The 19,961-nt window shown below is 41.5% G+C and overlaps 1 protein-coding gene across 1 annotated transcript in view; it reads left to right on the top strand.

The window, feature by feature from the left end:
- LOC117910833 (serine/threonine-protein kinase TOR) overlaps window positions 1-19,961 on the top strand; it is a 121,097-nt gene that overhangs the window by 8,385 nt on the left and 92,751 nt on the right. The window contains exon 4 of the mRNA XM_034825005.1: window positions 6,418-6,590. Coding sequence (XP_034680896.1) covers window positions 6,418-6,590 — 173 coding nt within the window. The remainder of the gene's footprint in view (window positions 1-6,417; window positions 6,591-19,961) is intronic.

The following is a 19,961-nucleotide window of genomic DNA, read 5'->3' as shown; positions in this document are numbered from 1 at the left end:
CCCGACCCCTGCCACCATCCCCGAAGAAGATCCTTAAACCCATCAACTTTAAGCCACATGTTTTTAAACCTGAACGGGGAGGGGCCCCGTCTTAACCCACACCCTTCAGCAAGATGGGAAAATGATCTGAAGTGGGTCTGGGCAGCCTACTTTGGACTACCCCACTAAAATGATCAAGCCAGTTCTGGGTCACTAGGAATCTATCCCGTCTAGCCCAAGACTGATTGTTCCTATCCCCACTCTAGGAAAACACACCCCTTGCAAAGGAAGATCTAGGAGCTCTAGCTCATCAACAACTTGAGCAAACCTTCTTATTGCACCAGTCATCCTTCCCTGATTGCTCCTTTTCCTTTGGGAGAGGATGACATTGAAGTTGCCCCCTAGACACCAGGGGTCATCCCAGATGCCCCTTATTGCCCCGAGCTCCTCCCACAAAATCTCCCTTTCCTCTTTAGAAAACAGCCTGTACACTCCTGTGAAAATCCAAACGAGCCCATCTTCTACATTCTTGAGCCTACAGGAAATTGAGAAATGCCCCACCTCCATCTCAAGCACCTCCAGGGTCCTTTTGTCTCAACAGATCAAAATCCCTCCCGTAGATCCATGAGCACCCATGGCGCCCCAATCAAGAAACCCCTAGAGCCCAAACTCCTCACCACACCCTCTGACATTGACTGAATTTTCGTCTCCTGGATACAGAATAAGTCCACTTTCTGGCTTCTAATCATGGCCTTGATCACCTTTCTTTTAGAGCTATCCTTAGCTCGACGCACATTCCAGCTCAACAACCTTAATTTCATTGGACTTCCATAATCTGACACCCTCTTCCTTGCATAGCACATTTCTGCTTCTTCCCCCCCTCATAGTTGATGGAGCATTCAAGCCTTTTCAATTCCCTTTCGAATTTCGATTTCTCCAAAAGAGTTTTGCCGTGAACTCTTTTCCTTCTCTTTCTGGTTTTGACCAGAAACTCCAAAATGTCTTTCTCCAATCCCTTTGTCGAAAATCCCAGAAACTTACTGAACCTAGCCAGACTGCTTTCCTCCCAGCTAAGCTGCTCCCATCCTCTAACTTCTTGTGGCATAGTGCGAACTAAGCAAAACTCCTCTCTACTTTCTTCAATGCTGCCAATATTTACCTCCATCAACTCCCAACGAGTGACTGTCTCCTTCTCTGAAGACCCCGTGCCATTAAACATGCGACCCGGTGAAACCCCCTAGGTTATTTCCAAACCGGCCCCAGAAAGGTTGTAATACTCCCCCAATGGAGTCCGATCAGAAAAAGAAGAGGGAGAAGAAGAAGAACCAGAAACCAACGTTCCAATAGGGATAGAGTCGTTCCCATACCTCAAAGCTTCCTCCATTAAAGCACAGTTAGTCTTTGATCACTCCTCAAAATGTAGCAGCTCCTTAGAAGGCCTCCGCAGGCCATCCTTCACCCAGAAAGAAGATATACCAGAGTCTGGACCCCCCAGTAGGCTTGGGCTAGTTAACACGGAGGGGTGGGCTGCCCCTAATTGGGCTCTATCCTCAGCTAAGGGCAGGGACGGGCCTCGGCAATCCAGCCCAGGCACCACAAAAGACTCCAATGCCTTGGCCCACCTAGAATCCTTCCTAGACGACAGCCCAAGGAGAGACGGCCCAGTCTCAAGAGAGATGGTAGAGAGAGGAGCAAGCCCAGTGGACCTAGAAGCCTTAGAACTCCAAGGTACCTCTGCTAGGCCTGACAAAGTAGGTCCACCCGATCCTTGGGGCCCAACCGATGACCCGTCAAAGCTCCAAACAGGGTCCATAGGCTGCCCCGACCCACTTGATTGCCCCCTCGTCCCATCGGCAGGCAGCAGTAGGGCCTCGAGCCTCGTAACGTCATTCTCCTCTAGCACGCGCTCACCAGCGCGTGCAAAGGCCTCACCCCCAACCTCACTTACTGTTACGACTTTCTTTCCACTCTTTCCTGCCGTCGCCCTCTCATTACTGGCCTTACCTCCCACCAGAGGGTTAACGAGTAGCAGAGCTCTTCAACCCAAACCTCCACCACATTGGGAAGCTCCTCGCCGTTACGCTTCACTAGTATCCGGACTCATTGCAGTTCCTCCAGCTTCTCTGTTTGGGAGTCAACTGCGAGGAACCCTCCGCACTCCTCCCCTATCCTTCTCAGAATGGCCCGATCCCAGAAGGAGACGGGTAAGCCCACAACTTGCACCCAAGCCTCACTCCTTTTCTCCCCTTTCAACAGGCATCCCGTCTTGGGCCTCCATTTCTCCAGGTGAATGAGGAGCCCCCCAACCGAGATGCTTTCGAGTTTAAGGGCTTTCTCTACTTCTATCAAAAGCTCAAATTCCAACAATACCTTGCCCCTCTCCAATTTTGCTAGCCCTAGATTGCCCTTCAGTCTCCAAATTTTTGCCAAATGGGTCCCCTAACTTCTTAGGTCATCCCCCATCACTGCACTAGGGTTAAAAATCCCAACCAAATAGTGAGCCAACTTGTTTAAGTTTCAACTTAGCTCCTTCTTTCTGACCTCCACCCTAATTGTTGCTCTTTCTTTGCCCCTCGGCGGTTTGACCACTTCTGCAAAGGTTTTCACCATACTGGGCTTCAACCGTAGCGCTTCTTCTTTCTGGCTTTCCTCTCCTCCATTAGCAAAACCCAAGCGCCGTAGCGTCTCCACCATTGAAGCCTAACCACCTTTTGTTCCTCTTCCTTTGGGGATAAAGATGCTGAACCTTTTGTTCTCCAGGTCCACAACATTTAATCGGAGGAAACACCCCCCTTTGTTTTGATCTCGCACTAGTGAATAGGCCCTCCCGTTTTCCTTCCACTTTCTTTCCCATTTTCCAGTTCTCGTGTCCTTGATACAAAGAACCAGACAATAAAAAAAGAACCCAAGGCTCTCCGGTCCTAGCCTAATCCACGAGGAAATCCCTCTTTTCCTCTCCACAATCGTAGCTTGCAATTTGCCTTTCTTCTCCTCCACCTCGACCTCAAAAGACTTCGACTCTAGTTCGAAGCTACCCTTCCTGAAGCTTTTTCTAGACCCCGCGAGGACATCACCCTTTGCATTCTCGCTCGCACTTAGAAAGCCTCGCTCTCCTCCGTCGCTCTCGCTCTCTCTCTCTCTCTCTCTCTCTCTCTAGCCTCTCTCTCTCTCTCTCTCTCCTCCATCGAATTGAGGTTAGATTTTTTTCTAATTTTAGAGGGGTGGGAAGACCATTTTAGTGGGGTGATGCAAAGTGTCTTGCCTAAACCTATGTCAAACAATTCACCAATTTTGTTGGATGGGGTTGGTTTACGAGGAGGCTCTACTCTTTTTAGATTTGAAAATATGTGGCTTAAGGAGGAAGGTTTCAAAGAAATGAAGGCAAAAAAGTTGAAAAGTTTGCAAGTGTAATTTGAAGAGATGGAACCAAGAGGTCTTTGGCAACATGGCAATTAGAAAGAATTTTGTTCTCTCATAGATGGGTTTTTGGGATTCTAAAGAGAGGTTGGGGGTAGTATCTATTGAGAAGGTGGGTGCTAGGGAGGAATCAAGGGAAGAATATTGTATATGGGCAACTATGGAGGAAACGAGATGGAGGCAAAAGTTAAGGGAAGTGTGGTTAAAGGAGGGTTATAGAAATACCGGTTTCTTTCACAAAATGGTGAATGCACATAGAAGGAGGAGTACTTTGGCTAAGGTTAAAATGAATGGGGTTTCTTTAATAGAGGAGGCTAAGATTGAGGTAGGGATTGTCCAGGCTTTCCAGACTCTTCTATCGGAACCAGAGGAGTGGCATCCCAGTATCAGGGACACGAGTTTTGATGCCTTAAATAGTCTTGATGCAATGAAGTTGGAGGAGCCTTTTTTAAAGGAATAATTGTTCAGCGCTTTGTTAGATCTAAATGGGGATAAGGCTGTTGGATCGGATAGTTTTTGAATGGCTATTTGGTAGTGTTGTTGGGATTTTGTAAAGAGCCTCAATGCAATGTTTAGGCCTAGAAGGTTGGTGGGTAGCCTTTATAAGCTTTTGGCTAAAGTGTTGGCTAATAGGCTTAAAAATGTGGTGAGCAAAGTGGTCTTCAAATTTCAAAATGCCTTTATGGTGGGTAGGCAAATTCTTGATGTTGTGCTTATAACTAATGAAGCAATTGACTTGATGCTAAAAAGTGACAACCCTAAGGTGCTTTGTAAGCTTAATATTGAGAAGGCATATGACCATGTTAATTGAGACTTTTTGTTTGAGGTCTTGAACAAAATGAGATTTGGGGAAAGGTGGATCGGTTGGATTAGTTGGTGCATTTCTTTACCAAAATTTTCTATTATTGTGGATGGTATCCCTTCAGGGTTTTGCTAGAGCTTTGAGAGATTGAGGCAGGGGGGCTCGCTTTCATTGTACTTGTTTGTGTTAGCAATGAAGGTGTTGAGCTGCCTTCTTAGGAGAGCTAGGGAGGTTTTGCTTGGTTTCAAGGTGAATGGTAGAACTAGAGAGGGTATGGAGGTTTCTCATTTGTTGTTTGTCAATAATAGTTTGGTGTTTTGTGAAGCCTTCCTTGCCCACATGATTTACTTAAGTTGGTTATTGATGTGGTTTGAGGCCATTTCAAGTTTGAAAATTAACCTAATCAAGAGTGAACTCATTCTAGTTGGGAAGGTGGAGAACTTGGAGGAGTTGGCCTTTAAGTTAGGTTGCAAAGTGGGTGTGCTCCCACCCTCTTATTTGGGCCTTCCTTTAGGTGCCCCTCATTATTCTTTGGTTGCTTGGGATGAGGTGGAAAAGAGGCTTCGTAAAAGATTGGCAATATGGAAATGATAATATATTTCCAAAGGGGGGAGACTAATACTAATTAGCAATACGTTATCTAGCTTGCCGATCTACTTTATGTCTTTGATCTCGAGCTAATGATAGTGAGTTTAAAGTTGAAGCAAATTCAAAGAGATTTTCTGTAGGGAGGTGAGACTTTAGAGAGAATACCTTATTTTGTGAAGTGGGCTATTGTTTGTTCAGATAGGAGAAAAGGGAGCCTAGGAGTTAGGTGCCTTTTTTCGCTCAATAAGGTCCTTCTTTACAAGTGGAGCTAGCTTTTTGCAACAGAAAGGAGGTGTTTTGGAGACAAATTATAAGTGGTAAATATGGGAAAGTTGAAGGGGAGTGGTATTCTAAGGAAGCGAGTGATAGTTCTGGTGTTAGGTTATGGAAGACCATAAGAAAATTGTTCGAGGTAGTTAATTTTAGAATATCTTCTTTGTGGGTAATGGGAGAAGGGTAAAATTTTGGAAGGATAAATGGTGTGGTGATGAACCTTTAAATATTTCTTTTACCTCCTTATTTGCCTTAGCCGGTTCAAAGAAGGCTTGAGTGGTGGCCTCGTGGTTTCATTCTAATGGAAAAGGGGTTTGGAATCCTAGATTCTTTACTCTTCTAAGTGATTGGGAGATTGAGATTGTGGAGCGCTTTTTGGCAAGACCACAAGATAAGGTGGTAGTTGAGGGAGGTGAGGATAAGGTGTGTTGGTTGGAGACAAAGAGTGAAACTTTCTTTGTTAAGTCCCTTTATTGTGGCTTGAAGGTGGGGAGATCAGTATCATTCCTAGTAGGTATTGTGTGGAATGCATGAGTTCCATTGAAGGTGAGTTTTTTTGCTTGGGAGGAAACTTGGGCAAAAGCTTTGACCCTTGATTAGTGCTATAGTGGAGAGGTTGGTCATTGGCCAATAGATGTTTCCTATGTCACACTCATGAGGAGTCAATTGACCACATCCTTTTGTATTGTAGCAAGGTGAGGGTGTTGTGAAGCTTTTGTTTTCTCTTTTTGGTGTTTTATGGGTGATTTCCTTCTTAGTTAGAAATACTTTGTTAGGTCGACATGACTCTTTTGTTGGAGTCTGTTAGGTTGACATGACTCTTTTGTTGGAAAGAAGTGGAAAATGGTTTAGGGAGCAGCCCCTTTATGCATTTTTTGGATAATTTGAAAGAAGAGAAACAGAAGGTTGTTTGAGAATGTGGAGCTCTTTGATCAAAGATTGAAAGTCTTGTTTCTGTGTGACTTGTTTTCTCAGACCAAATTGCTTATAGGAGGAAGTTTAATGCCCTTATTTGATTTCATTGATTGGTTGGGTTTATTTTGAGGGAGGGAGTAGTTTTTTTATTTTCCTTCCCTTTCTTGGCGCTTTTTGGCCGCTATTGTGTAGTTTGGTGCACCCTTGTTTGGCTCTTTTCAATACTAGTTTTATTTATCTATAAAAGAAAAAAAAATTAAAAGATTCTTGTCAGCAATGTTTTTAATCATTTCAAATATCAAATATTCATCAACTCTAATTGGGGAATAACTCATCTTATTTTAGGTGCTTTAGTTTATTTCAGCATCCTCATCTGAATTTGGTGAATTCCTCTAGTGAAAGATATTTGCATCTCATATTTACGTACAATTTTCTCATGGCAGGAAATGGCAGAAAATGCTTCAACTGTCTTCAATGTTCATGTACCTGAGTTTGTGGATGCTATCTGGGTTGCTTTGAGGGATCCGACATTGCCCATTCGGGAACAGGCTGTAGAAGCATTGCGTGCTTGTCTTCGTGTTATTGAAAAGCGTGAAACACGTTGGCGTGTGCAATGGTTGGTACAATGCCTAATAATACTCAATTCTCAGTATTTTCATTTGTTCTGGCCAGCAGTCTTTACATAATTTTGAGAATTATTTCTTGCATGTTTAAACAACAATGAAGAGAAGGTTAATTTCCATATATATATATATATATTTACAAGTGTTCTATTAAACTGCAGTAACAAAGAAATAGAAAGGCTAAAATATTGCAAATGATAATAAAGAAATAAGTAAAACAATGCAATCTGGTTTGTTAGGAACTAGTATCTTCTTTCTCCATTCTACTTTTCTCATTTCTTTATTGATCTTTTTTCGGTTTCTTATATTTAAATAATCAACTATCCCTGCCCAAATTCTTGCATGATTGCCATATGTTAGATGCGTGTTAGATACAGATATATTGGATATAATGTGTTAGTTACAGATTTATTAGATGTAGTACAAATGAGGCTATTTAGTTGCATTTTCTCTTTCTTTAATTTATTTAAAAATTACGGATACATTTATTTTTCTCTTTTATCTCATAGTTTTCTTAAATTTTAAAATAAAATTTAAAGATTAATAAAATAATTAATATTATATAAAACTTAAAGATAAATATAATAATTAATGACAAAAAATATCAAGATAAATATCAAAATTAATATCTTAAAAAAGCTAGATATAAATTATAATACTTAATATAAAAGGGCTTGTGGGTGGAGCTAGGGGCCATTAGGGGGCTATCGAATGACCCATGGTGCATTGGAGGTGATTTCAATATTGTTAGATTTCCAAGGGAGCGTAATAGAGCTAGTAGGCTTTTTGTGGCCATGAGAAGATTTTCACAAATAATAAGGATCTTCAGTTGAGATATCTTCCTTTGCTTGGGGGTCCTTGAATTGGAGTGGGGGCTTGAATAATCAATCATAGTTGAGGTTGGATCGTATTTTGGTTTCTGAGGGGTGGGAAGGCCACTTTAGCAAGGTAGTGCAATATATCTTACCTAGACTTGTGTCATATCATTCATCGATTTTGTTGGATGGGAGCGGTTTGAGGAGTGGCCTTACTCTTTTTATATTTGAAATATGTGGCTAAAGAAGGAGAGATTCAAAGATATGTTGAAGAGATGGTGGATGGGTTCAATTGTTGGGGTTCTTGTAACTTCATCTTGATAGAGAAATTGAAAATTCTGAAGGCTAAATTAAAATTTGGAAAAAAGACGTTTTTGGTAATATGGTAGTTAGAAAGAATTTAACTCCTTCTAAGTGGGTTTCTATGATTCAAAAGAAAGGTTGGGGGCTTTATCTCAAGTGGAGGTGGTTGCAAGGGAGGAAGCAAAGGCAGAATTTCGTAAATGGGGACTTATGGAAGAAACTAGCTGGAATAAGAAATCAAGGGAGGTATGGTTAAAAGGATAGTGATAGAAAAACCAATTCCTTTCACGAATTGGCACATGCAAACAAAAAAAAGGGGTTTGCTTAACAGAGGAGATCTATTAAGGAGAGGATGTTCAAGCTTTTTAGAATCTCTTATTGAACCTAGGGGAGTGGTGCCTCTTTATCAGGGATATGAATTTTGACACTTTAGATGTTCAAGATGCAACATAGAGTGGCTGTTTGTGGAGGAAGAGGTGCTTAATGCCCTATTAGATCTAAATGGGGATAAAGCTTCAGGTTGGAACCTTTCAGTAGTTTAGTTGGGACTTTGTTAAGGAAGAGGTGATCGTTTTTTTAGTAACTTTCTTGAACAGGGTAGATTTGTAAGAAGTCTTAATGGGACTTTTCTAGTGTTGATTCCAAAGGAAGGAGGGGTAGGAGATCTTAAAGATTTTAGGCCCATAAACTCAGTGGGTGGTTTTTATAAGTTATTGACTGAAGCGTTGGCTAATAAGCTTAAAAAGATGGTGAGCAAAGTGGTCTCCAAGTTCCAAAATGCCTTTGTGGAGGGAAGGCAAGTTCTAGATGCTATGCTTATAGCCATTGAGGCAATTGACTCTATGTTGAAAAGCAACAATTGTAAGGTGTTGTGTAAGCTTGACATTGAGAAAGTTTATATGATCATGTTAATTATGACTTCTTACTTTTGGTGTTGGACAAGATGAGATTTAGGCAAAAGTGGATCAATTAGATTAGACGTTGCATATCAACAAGTTTCTCAATTTTGGTGAATGACACTCCTTTTGGTTTTTTTCAAAGCTTTAGGGGCTTGAGGCATAGGGACCCACTATTAGCATATTTGTTTATGCTAGCTGTTGAGAGAGAGAGAGAGAAAACCTTAATTCTCATTCATATGATTAACTTCTTACAATAGAGAAATATATATACAAGGCTAGGTTGAACTAACTACCATATATGTGACCTATATTAAGAAAGGAAAGAAGGATTGTACACTATAAATACATTATATTCAACGCTCCCCCTCAAGCTGGAGCATATATGTCATATGCACCAAGCTTGTTACAAATGTATTTAATCTTGGGACCTTTGAGAGATTTAGTGAAGATGTCTACTAGTTGATCATTTGAATTAACAAAACTTGTAGCAACACACCCTGATGCGATCTTCTCTCTAATGAAGTGACAGTCAACTTCAATATGCTCGGTCCTTTCATGAAAGACTGGATTGGATGCAATATGTAATGCGACTTGATTGTCACAGACTAGCTTTATCTATTCATCTTTTCCAAATCTCAATTCTTGAAGGAGTTGCCTCAACCATATGAGTTCACATGTTGCCAAAGCCATAGTTTGATACTCAGCTTCGACGCTTGATCTGACCACTACATCTTGTTTCTTACTCTTCCAGGATATTAAGTTACCTCCAATAAAAACACAATATCCTGAGGTGGAACGCCTATATGAGGGTGAACCAGCCCAGTCTGCATTTGTGTAACCAACAATTTGGGTATGACCCCTGTCTTCATACAACATACCTTGGCCTGGTGTTCCTTTAATATATCGAAGAATGCGGATCACAACATCTCAATGGTTGTCACATGGTGACTGTAGAAATTGACTAACCACACTCACAGGAAAAAAGATGTTTGGCCGAGTTATGGTGAGGTAGTTCAGTTTGCTTACAAGTCGTCAATATCTCCCAGGATCTCTTAGAGGCTCCCCTTGTCCTGGTACAAGTTTGACATTTGGATCCATAGGAGTGTCAACAGGTTTACATTCTAACATACCTGTTTCTTCCAAGATGTTTAAGGCATACTTCCTTTGTGACATAACCACACTTGAACTGGATTGAGCTATTTCAAGTCCCAGAAAGTACTTGAGTTTGCCCAAGTCTTTGGTTTGAAAGTGGTTGAAAAGGTGTTGCTTTAGTCTTTGGATACCTTCCTGATCACTGCTTGTAATGACAATATCATCCACATAAACTACCAAATAGATGCACTGGCTCGAAGAGTTATGATGATAGAAAACTGAATGATCTGCTTCACTCCGAAGCATTCCAAACTATTGAACAACTGAACTAAAACGCCCAAACCATGCCCGAGGAGACTGTTTCAAGCCAAATAGAGAGCGGCGTAACTTGCACACTAAACCAGACTCTCCTTGAGCAAACAAAACCAGGTGGTTGCTCCATATACACTTCCTCGAGAAGTTCACCATGAAGGAAATCATTCTTAATATCCAATTGATAAAGAGACTAATGACACATTGCTACCATGGAGAGAAATAAGCGAACAGAAGCAATCTTGGCAACGGGAGAGAAGGTGTCGCCATAGTCACAACCATAAATCTGAGTATAACCTTTAACAACCAAGCGGGCCTTAAGGCAATCAATCTGATCATCAGGACCAACTTTAACAGTGTAGACCCAATGACATCCAACTGTAGATTTACCAGGAGGTAAAGAAACAAGATCCCATGTACCATTGGAGTGCAGAGCAGCTATTTCATCAACCATTGCCTGTCGTCACCCAGGATGAGAAAGTGCCTCACTAGTGCTCTTAGGAAGAGAAACAGAGGATAAAGTAGAGACAAAGGCAGAATAGGATAAAGATAATCGATGGTAGCTCAAAAAATTATAAATAGGATGAGGATTACGAGTAGATCGATTACCTTTCCGAAGAGCAATAGGCAAATGGTCAGTAGATGACAGGGCCGGGGTAGGAGAAATTGGTGGGACAGGAGGTGAGTCATCAGGTACCTCAGCTGAAGAGAGAGGAGGAGCAACAACACGATGTCGACGATGATAAACCTGAAGAGGACGAGAGAGTGCATCTGAAGGGGGGGCATCTGAAGGGGAGGAGGGGGGGGGGGGGGGTGGTATATATGAAAGTGACAATACTTCAGAAATGGGAAGAGATTCAGAGGATGAGAAGAATGGAGAGTCCTCAAAGAAGTTGACATCAACGGAGAGAAAATAACAATAAGTGTCAGGGGAATAACAGCGATAGCCCTTCTGAAGTCGAGAGTATCCCAATAAGATGCATTTCGTAGCCTTGGCGGAGAGCTTGTCCTGTCCAGGTGTGAGAGTATGAACAAAACTGTTAAGAGAGAGAGAAAGAAGAAAGACCTTAATTCTCATTAATGTAATAATCTACTTACAATTGAGTAATATATATATATATACAAGGCTAAGAGTCCTAACTACCATACATGTGTCCTACCATATATGTGTCCTATATTAACAAGGAAAGGTTATACACTACAAATACATTATATTCAATAAAAACAGGTACAACCAAAGACACGAGGAGGAAGGAAATAAAGAGGTTGGGTAGGAAAAAAGGAGGGAATGAGGGATTTGGTCATGTAATATAGATGAGGGCATACGATTAATCAAGTAACAGGCTGTAAGAACAACATCCCCCCAAAAACGAAAAGGAACATGACTATGGAGAAGGAGGGTACGAGCTGTCTCAACAAGATGTCGATTTTTACATTCAACAACCCCATTTTGTTGAGGAGTATGAACACAAGATGACTGATGGAGGATCCCATGTTGGGACATAAAAGAAGTAATGGGTGTAGAAAAATATTCCCGAGCATTGTCACTGCGTAACACTCGAATAGAAACATTGAATTGTGTTTGGATTTCAGCATAAAATTTCTGGAAAATAGAGAATAACTCAGCTTGATTTTTCATTAAAAATAACCAAGTACATCTTGAATAGTCATTAATGAAAGTGACAAAATACTGAAATCCTAAAGTAGACGCGGTCCGACACGGACCCCAAACATGAGTGTGGACAAGTTCAAAAGGAGACTTTGCCCGATTATTCAAACGCTTTGGGAACGAGACACGAGTATGTTTCCTAAGCGGACACGACTCACACGCAAGCGACGACAAAGTGGAGAAACGAGGAACCATCTTTTGGAACTTGGAGAGACTAGAATGACCCAGACGACTGTGAATGAGAAGAGGAGCATCGGTGGAAATGCAAGTTGCAGGAGATGAAGGTGATGTGAGGTGATAGAGGCCTTGAGACTCACGCCCTATGCCAATCGTCTTCCCTGTACTCTGGTCCTGTAAGATTACAGATTTATCAGAAAAAATGATAGAACAGTTAAGAGTGCGAGTTATTTTGCTGATGGAAATAAGATTAAAAGGACACTCAGGGGCATAAAGGACAAAATGGAGAGGTAGAGAAGGGAGAGAATGAGCTAAACCAATACCTTTAGCCATAGTTTGGAAACCATTAGTTAAAGTAACAGTAGGTAAGACAGAGGTAGTAGTAATAGAGGAGAAAAGATGTTTATTACCAGAGATATGATCAGATGCTCCAAAATCTAGAATCCACGGGCCAAGAGAAGGAGACTGAGTAAAGTAGATAGAGACATTACCGGTCTGGGCAACAGAAGCAACAGAAGCTGATGTGGCTGCCTGATATTGGAGATAGGCATCATAATCACTACCAGTAAGGGTGATACTCTGAGATGTGGAGCTCCCAGTGGAGTCAGGTCGAGATAGCAGAGGATCAGATGACTGAGCAATGTGGGCAGTGCGAGGAGGCCGTCCATGTAACTGATAGCAACGATCTCGAGTGTGACCAAACTTATTACAATAGGTGCATTGAGGACGTTGTTCTCGACCCCGATTGCCACTACGTCCTCCTTGAGAGTTAGTCTGAGAGGCTAACATAGATGAATTTGAAGGACCATCAGTCGACAAGGTTTGAGTAGAGGAGAGGCGTAAGAGACAAGCGAACACATCATCTAATGATGGTACTGATGGACTAGCAAGAATCTGATCTCGGACAGACTCAAGATCTGGACGGAGGCCAATGAGGGTTAACACCATAAAGAACTTATCAGTCTGTATTTGTTGAGCTTTAGCACCATTAGTGAAGGGCATCAAAGTTAAAAACTCCTCCTTAAGAGACACAATTCGGCCAATATAAGTAGATAGATCCATGTTCTGCTATCTCACATGAACAATATCAGAAACCACCTTATAAAATCGTTGAATATCATTCGTGTATAATCCTTTAGCTTGAGTCCAAAATTTAAAGTAGGTTTTGTAGGCACGAAGATGATGTAAAATTTTGGGATCAACAGATTGCCATAATACGCTGCATAATTGTGCATTGCACTTTGTCAACATCAGGTATAGCATCTTCAGGTTTAACAAGATGATCCTCATAACCTTGTCCCATAAACCAGAGTTCCACGGACACTGACCAGGAGAGATAATTCTCACTACGAATCAATTTTTCCGATGTGATAGTAGGAGATCCAGAGATGATGGATGTAAAAATAGGATTTTTAGTCACCATATCCACTTCACCTGAGATTGAATCACGTTTGGATCGAGGAGAGCCCTAAAGGGAGGTTGGATTACAGCTGTGGAAGAAGAACCTGGTATGTCGGGACCCAAACAAAGGAGAAAAGTGATTGGAGATGAAAAAGAGGCATTCCCAAGTCACACACTAGGTCTTAACCAAGGAAGGGAGCTGCCGTCGGAGGCCGGAGGAGGCTGAAAGAAGACTTGCGGAGGCTGAAATGCCATAAAAATGGAGAAGCAGGGTTCGGAGAGGACTGACAGAGGCTTAGAAGTGCAAGACGGCATTGGACCAGCCTGTTGATAGAAGCTCGGCACCACAAAGTGGGCCATGCGTCCTCACGTGCTGGTGCGTGGGATTCAAGCCGCCGGAGAAAAACGACACGTGGGAGGCGCGTGGATGGGTTTTTGGCTCCGGTGCTTTGAGAAAAGTTGCAGATCTCCTCTTTGTGCTCCTGATGATGTGGTCGGTGTCGGAAAATATTGCCGGAAAAAAAGGCTGCCAGAAAAGTCTCCGGAAAATATCGCCGGAAAAATGTTGATGGTGATGATTGTTTTCTGACTACGATATGGCTGATCGGAAAGCTTTGGGAGATGGAAAAGGTGGCCGGAATGAAACACGGTCACTGGACGGATTCCTATAATTAATTACATGGGTAAACCAGAAAGAACAAAGTTTTCTCCCTTGGCTTTGATACCATGTTGAAAGAGAGAGAGAGAGAGAAAATCTTAATTCTCATTCATATGATTAACTTCTTACAATAGAGAAATATATATACAAGGTTAGGTTGAACTAACTACCATATATGTGACCTATATTAAGAAAGGAAAGAAATATTGTACACTATAAATACATTATATTCAACACTAGCCATGGAGACACTCAATTGCCTTTTAAGAGGGCAAGGGAGGGTGGTTATCTGTCTGGTTTCAAGGTGAATGGTAGAGATGGAGAAGGAATGAAGGTTTTTCATTTGTTGTTTGTTGATAATACTTTGGTGTGAGGCCACCCAAGTTGAAACGACTTATTTATGTTGGTTACTTTTGTGGTTTGAGGCCATATTGGGGTTGAAAATAAATCCAAGGAAGAGTGAGCTCACTTTAGTTGGGAGGGTGGCGAACTTGGAAGGTTTGGGTTTTGAACTAGGCTGAAAGGTGGGAGATTTTTCAACCACTTACTTCGGTCTTCCTCAAGGTGCCCCTTCTAATTCCTTGGTGCTTTGGGATGGAGTGGAAGAGAGGTTCTGAAAAAGATTGGCAATGTGGAAAAGATTGTATATTTCCAAAAGGGGGAGGCTTGCTCTGATCTAGAGCTCTTTATCTAGCTTCCTATCTATTTTATGTCGTTATTCTAGATGTCGAGGAAAGTGAGTTTGAGATCTGAACAAATTAAGAGGGATTTCCCATGGGGTGGTTGGAATTTAAAGAGAAAGTCTCATTTAGTGAAGTGGACTACTATATGTTCAAATAAGAGAAAGGGTGGCCTAGGAGTTAGGGATCTTTCTTTGCTCAATAAGGTTTTTCTTTGCAAGTGGGTGGATTTGATGGTTAGCAACAAAAAGGGAGGCCTTTTGGAAGCAAATTATAAGTGGTAAATATGGGGAAGTTGAAGGTGGATGGTGTTTTAAGAAAGTGCGTGATAGGCAATATTTTCATAATCGGACCGGTCAGCGAACCGGAAAAGTTACCGATTCAGAGTTTAGTGGTCGGACTGGTGGTTGAACCGCGGTTGAATCGGTGACGTTATAAATATATAATTTATATTTTATTAAAATTAAAAATAATTTTAAAAAATATAAATATAAATAAAATTAAAAATCAATAATATTTATTTTTTCATCTTTTATATAAATATATTAATATTTTAAAGTTTATTAAATAAAACATATATAATATTTAATATGGAAAATGGAAGTGTTTAAAAAAATATTAGATATCTGAGATGATTTTATTATGTTTTTTACAACCCTTAGCACAAACCAACTAGCAGTAGGTTGGTGCAACCATGCTCACCTTGAACCCTTGCTCCAAGGTTCAAGCCCCCGGGCCGTAAACTCTGCATATATATATATATATATATATGCTGATTGTTTTTTGTTAGACTTGTCGTGTCCCACATCAGAAAAGCAAGAGCATAAAATATCCTTTAAAAACCTCATTTAGTTGCTTGCATCTCAACTGACTGTTGGCCATGGTGGGTTGGGCTGTGAAAGGGGGTGTGGTCCGTTGGTTATTAAGGCTTGTTCAATTGGCTGCTGGCCATGATGGGTTGGGCCATGAAAGGGGGTGTGGCTCCATAGTTTTAAAAGGCTCAAGGCGCAAAGTAGTCTTGGAGCTTGAGGCGCAAGGCGCATCTAAGGCACGGGCTTTAGTGAAGTGAGGCGCACCCTAATTTACATATATATTTTTATATGATATAATCAAATTTAACAATCATTTATTTATCCTAAACACATAAATCATCAAATATCATCCAAAACTTCAATTTAATCAACATGATGAGGTCCTGGAATGTATGTGATTATTTTTCCTCTATTTTTCTCTTATTTTTCCTCTATTTTTCCTCATCATCTTCTTCTTCTTTACTTATCCACTGCACGATTGAGGCTAGGGCATGATTGGGAGTGGTGTTGGGTTCAAAAATACCAAAAAAAGGGGGCTAGAAGGGAAAACAGGACCAAAACGGCGTTTTTTTGACCTGTATATATATATTTTTTAAAGGAATAGGCTCCAAAACGACGCTGTTTTGGTTTGTTTCTTTTAAAATAAAAAGGGCCAAAACGATGTCATTTTGGACCCAAAAATTTTAAAAAAAATTAGGGCTTCTCAGCCCCAGCCCTTTGCAACCTGACGACGACTGAAGAAGTGAAGGAGAAGAAGAAGAAGAAGAAGAAGGAGAAGAAGAAGAAGTAGAAGAAGGAGGGCGTACCTGGCCAAAGGCAAGTTAGGCGACCGCGTCGCGCCGCCCCAAGCCTCAGCGCGCCTTTCACAACTATGTGTGGCTCATTGGTTAATAAGGCCTGTTTTGGCCTAAAAACCCATTGAACTGAACCGTTCCGGTTCTGTCCGATTTGGCCGTTGAACCACTGGTTCATCCGGTTTAATTTTTTTTTTTTGTGATCAATAAGCAGAATATTGTATTGCAAAGAGGCGCTAAAATAGCAACCCACATAATTACAATATGGAGAAACTCACCCCCTTACAAAAGGCTCCAAACAACAAGGAAAAACAAAAAACCTTCTCCCTTATCGTAAACACACCCAATCTATAAAATCTATGAAGGTCGAAGGACCATCCATAATTTGGTTTCCGACCAAAGTAAATACACAAAAGAAGCTTTTAGCCTTTGAATGGACATCACGCAATCCTCAAAAGCAATTGTATTCCCAGCCTTCCAAATGACCCAAAATAAGCATAATGGTCCCACTTGCCATGCCACCTTCCTTTTCTTATCCACAAAAGAGCCCCTCCAACCTAAAAGGGTTTCCTTTACTGAAAAAGGAAAAACCTAATATACTCCAAAAAAGAAAAGGAGCAACATCCACATTTCCCTTGTTTTTTCACAATGAAGGAGGAGGTGGTTAATTGACTCCTCACATGTTTGGCACAAAAAGCATCTATTTGCCAAAGCCCAACCCCTTTTTTGCAAACGATCCAAGGTTAGAACTCTTTGCCACGAAGCCTCCCACGCAAAGGGTTTCCTTTACTGAAAAAGGGTTTCCTTTACTGAAAAAGGAAAAACCTAATATACTCCAAAAAAGAAAAGGAGCAACATCCACATTTCCCTTGTTTTTTCACAATGAAGGAGGAGGTGGTTAATTGACTCCTCACATGTTTGGCACAAAAAGCATCTATTTGCCAAAGCCCAACCCCTCTTTTGCAAACGATCCAAGGTTAGAACTCTTTGCCACGAAGCCTCCCACGCAAAGAAGCTTATTTTGGGCTGCACACAAGAGTTCCAAATAATCTTCGAAGGGAAAGAAGCAAGAGACACCGGCTGCAAAGCCCTATACAAAGATTTTACCGAAAAAACCCCATCATTTGAATCCATTCATCTCACCCTATCCTCCTCATCCACCCTAACCTTCTTCCCATCCAAGCAACCTTTCCACTTTTTCCAACTCCCAATCATTGAAAGGTCTATTGAAACGAGGAGTCCAACTTTCCCTCATTTCCCCCACGGTTGTCCAAACTTCATTTACCCAAGTCTCTTTATTTGCTAGAGCAAATAATGAAGGGAAAAACCTCACACAGAGGGGTGGTTCCACACTACTTGTCTTTCCAAAACCTCACCTTCTTACCATCACTCACCACAAAGCCAAAAAAAGGGCTTACTAGATGTCCCATCTTACTTATTGCTTTCCACAATCCAACTCCATAGGCCTCCCTAGCCTCACAAGATCTCCATCCTCCTCTTTCTTCCCCGTATTTTCTTCTAATCACTTGGTTCCAAAGGGCCTTTCTTTCATTTGCAAAGTGCCAAACCCACTTGCCAATAAGAGCCTTATTGAAAGTCCCAAGACTCTTAACCCCCAACCCTCCTTTTCTTTTGTCTACACACATAATTGACCACCTTACTAAATGCGGTTTTTGCTTAAGAGCCCCACCACCCCATAGAAAATCCCTTTGACTCTGCTCCAATCTCATTCTAACTACCCTAGGTAGTTGGAAAATAAATATAAAATAGATCGGCAAATTGGACAAGGTACTTCGAATTAAGGTAATCCTCCCCCCTTTGAAATGTACTGACGTTTCCACATAGCCAATCTCTTTTAGAATCTTTCTTCTATTCCATCCTAAGCGGCAACAGATTTAAAAGGAGCCCCCAACGACATTCCTAAGTAGGTGGAGGGCAATTTTCCCACGTTATAACCGAACTCATTAGCCAACTTTTCCACATTCTCAACTCTACCAACCAGAATCAGTTCACTTTTTTTTCTAGATTTGCTCTTAACCCTGAAATTGCCTCAAACCACATTAACAACCAACACAAATACATCAATTGCTCCTCCTTTGCCTCACAAAAAATCAATGTGTCATCAACAAACAACAAATGAGAGACCTAAACCCTTTCACCCCTTCTTCCTCGAACCGAACAAGGCAACAAAAAACCTCCAGAAACTGCTCTCTTCAGCATACAACTAAAGCCTCCATCACAACTACGAATAAGTAAGACGAAAGGGTGTCTCCTTGCCTTAACCCCCTTGAGCTTTGGAAAAATCCAGCAGGGCTTCCATTCACCATAACTGAAAACCTGACAGTGGATAAACACCACATTATCCATCTACACCACCTTTCCCCAAACCCCATCCTCTCTAACACCGCTAAAAGAAATGACCAGTCCACGTGATCATAGGCTTTCTCAATGTCTAATTTGCACAGAATCGCCCTTCTATTGCTTTTCAAAATGGAGTCTATTGCTTCATTAGCAATTAGCACTGCATCCATAATCTACCGCCTCTCCACAAAAGCATTTTGAGATGTTGAGATCAGCTTAGCTAACACTCCCTTCATTCTGTTAGTCAGCACCTTAGCTAACCACTTGTACAACCCTCCCACCAAGCTAATTGGCCTAAAATCCTTCAAGTCCTCAACCCCCCCTTTCTTAGGAATCAACACTAGAAAGGTTACATTCAGACTTCTAACAAATCTCCCAGTCTCATGGAACTATCTTAAAAAGTTCATTACCTCCTCCTTTACAAAATCCTAGGAAAATTGCCAGAAAGCCATTGAGTAACCGTCAGGACCTGTCACTTTTTATTCGCAAAAACCTGACAGCGCACCAAAAACCTCCTCCTCCTAGAAAGGCTTCTCTAGCTCCTCCACATCCAACTCATCAAGCCTCTCAAAATTGAACCCATCTAAACTGGGCTTCCAATCACCGGGATCTGCTAACAGACCTTGGAAAGCTCTGCTCACCTCCTCTTTGATTTCACTCTCCTCAGTGAACCACCTCCCATTCACTTTTACTCTAGTCAACTGATTCCTTCTTCTATGAGCATTAGCCATCTGATGAAAAGACCTTGTGTTTCTATCCCCCTCCTTCAGCTAAATTTCCCTAGACTTCTGCCTCCACGACACTTCTTCTAAAAGAACCCACTTTTTGTATATCTCTCTTGCCTCCTTCCTAGCTTCTTCTTCTTCCAAAGACAAAGAGTGAACACTCTCTTCCTTATCCCAAAAGTCCATTAAATTCCAAGCACTTTGCTTCTTAGTAACAATCTGACAAAAAACCTCTTTATTCCAACTTCTCAGAATCGTTTTTAATGCCTTCAATTTTTCAATCAAAATGAAGCTGGCTGACTCACTAACTTGAATCCCCTCCCACCACTTTCTCAACACCACTTTAAAGTCTTCCTCCTTTAGCGACATATTCTCAAATCTAAAAGGCGTGGGCCCTCTCCTCATCCCCCCCCATCAAGAAGAATTGGACAGTGATTAGAAACCGGCCTAGCCAGAACAACTTGAATGGTCCCCTTAAAATGTACTTCCCAATCTTCATAAATGAGGAACCAATCAATTCTCGACTTTAACCGATTATTAAAACCTCCACTCCACGTGAACAACCCCTCCTGAAGAGGCAAGCCCCTTAGTTCTAAATCCTCGACCACCTCTGAGAATCTCCTCGTTGTCGGGGACAGATGACCTCCTTTACTACACTCAGAAGGG

Source organism: Vitis riparia, chromosome 3, assembly GCF_004353265.1.
Source record: "Vitis riparia cultivar Riparia Gloire de Montpellier isolate 1030 chromosome 3, EGFV_Vit.rip_1.0, whole genome shotgun sequence".
In the NCBI taxonomy this organism is placed as follows: Eukaryota; Viridiplantae; Streptophyta; class Magnoliopsida; order Vitales; family Vitaceae; genus Vitis; species Vitis riparia.
Note: the sequence above shows the minus strand (reverse complement) of the source record. Positions and strands in the feature narration are given on the sequence as shown.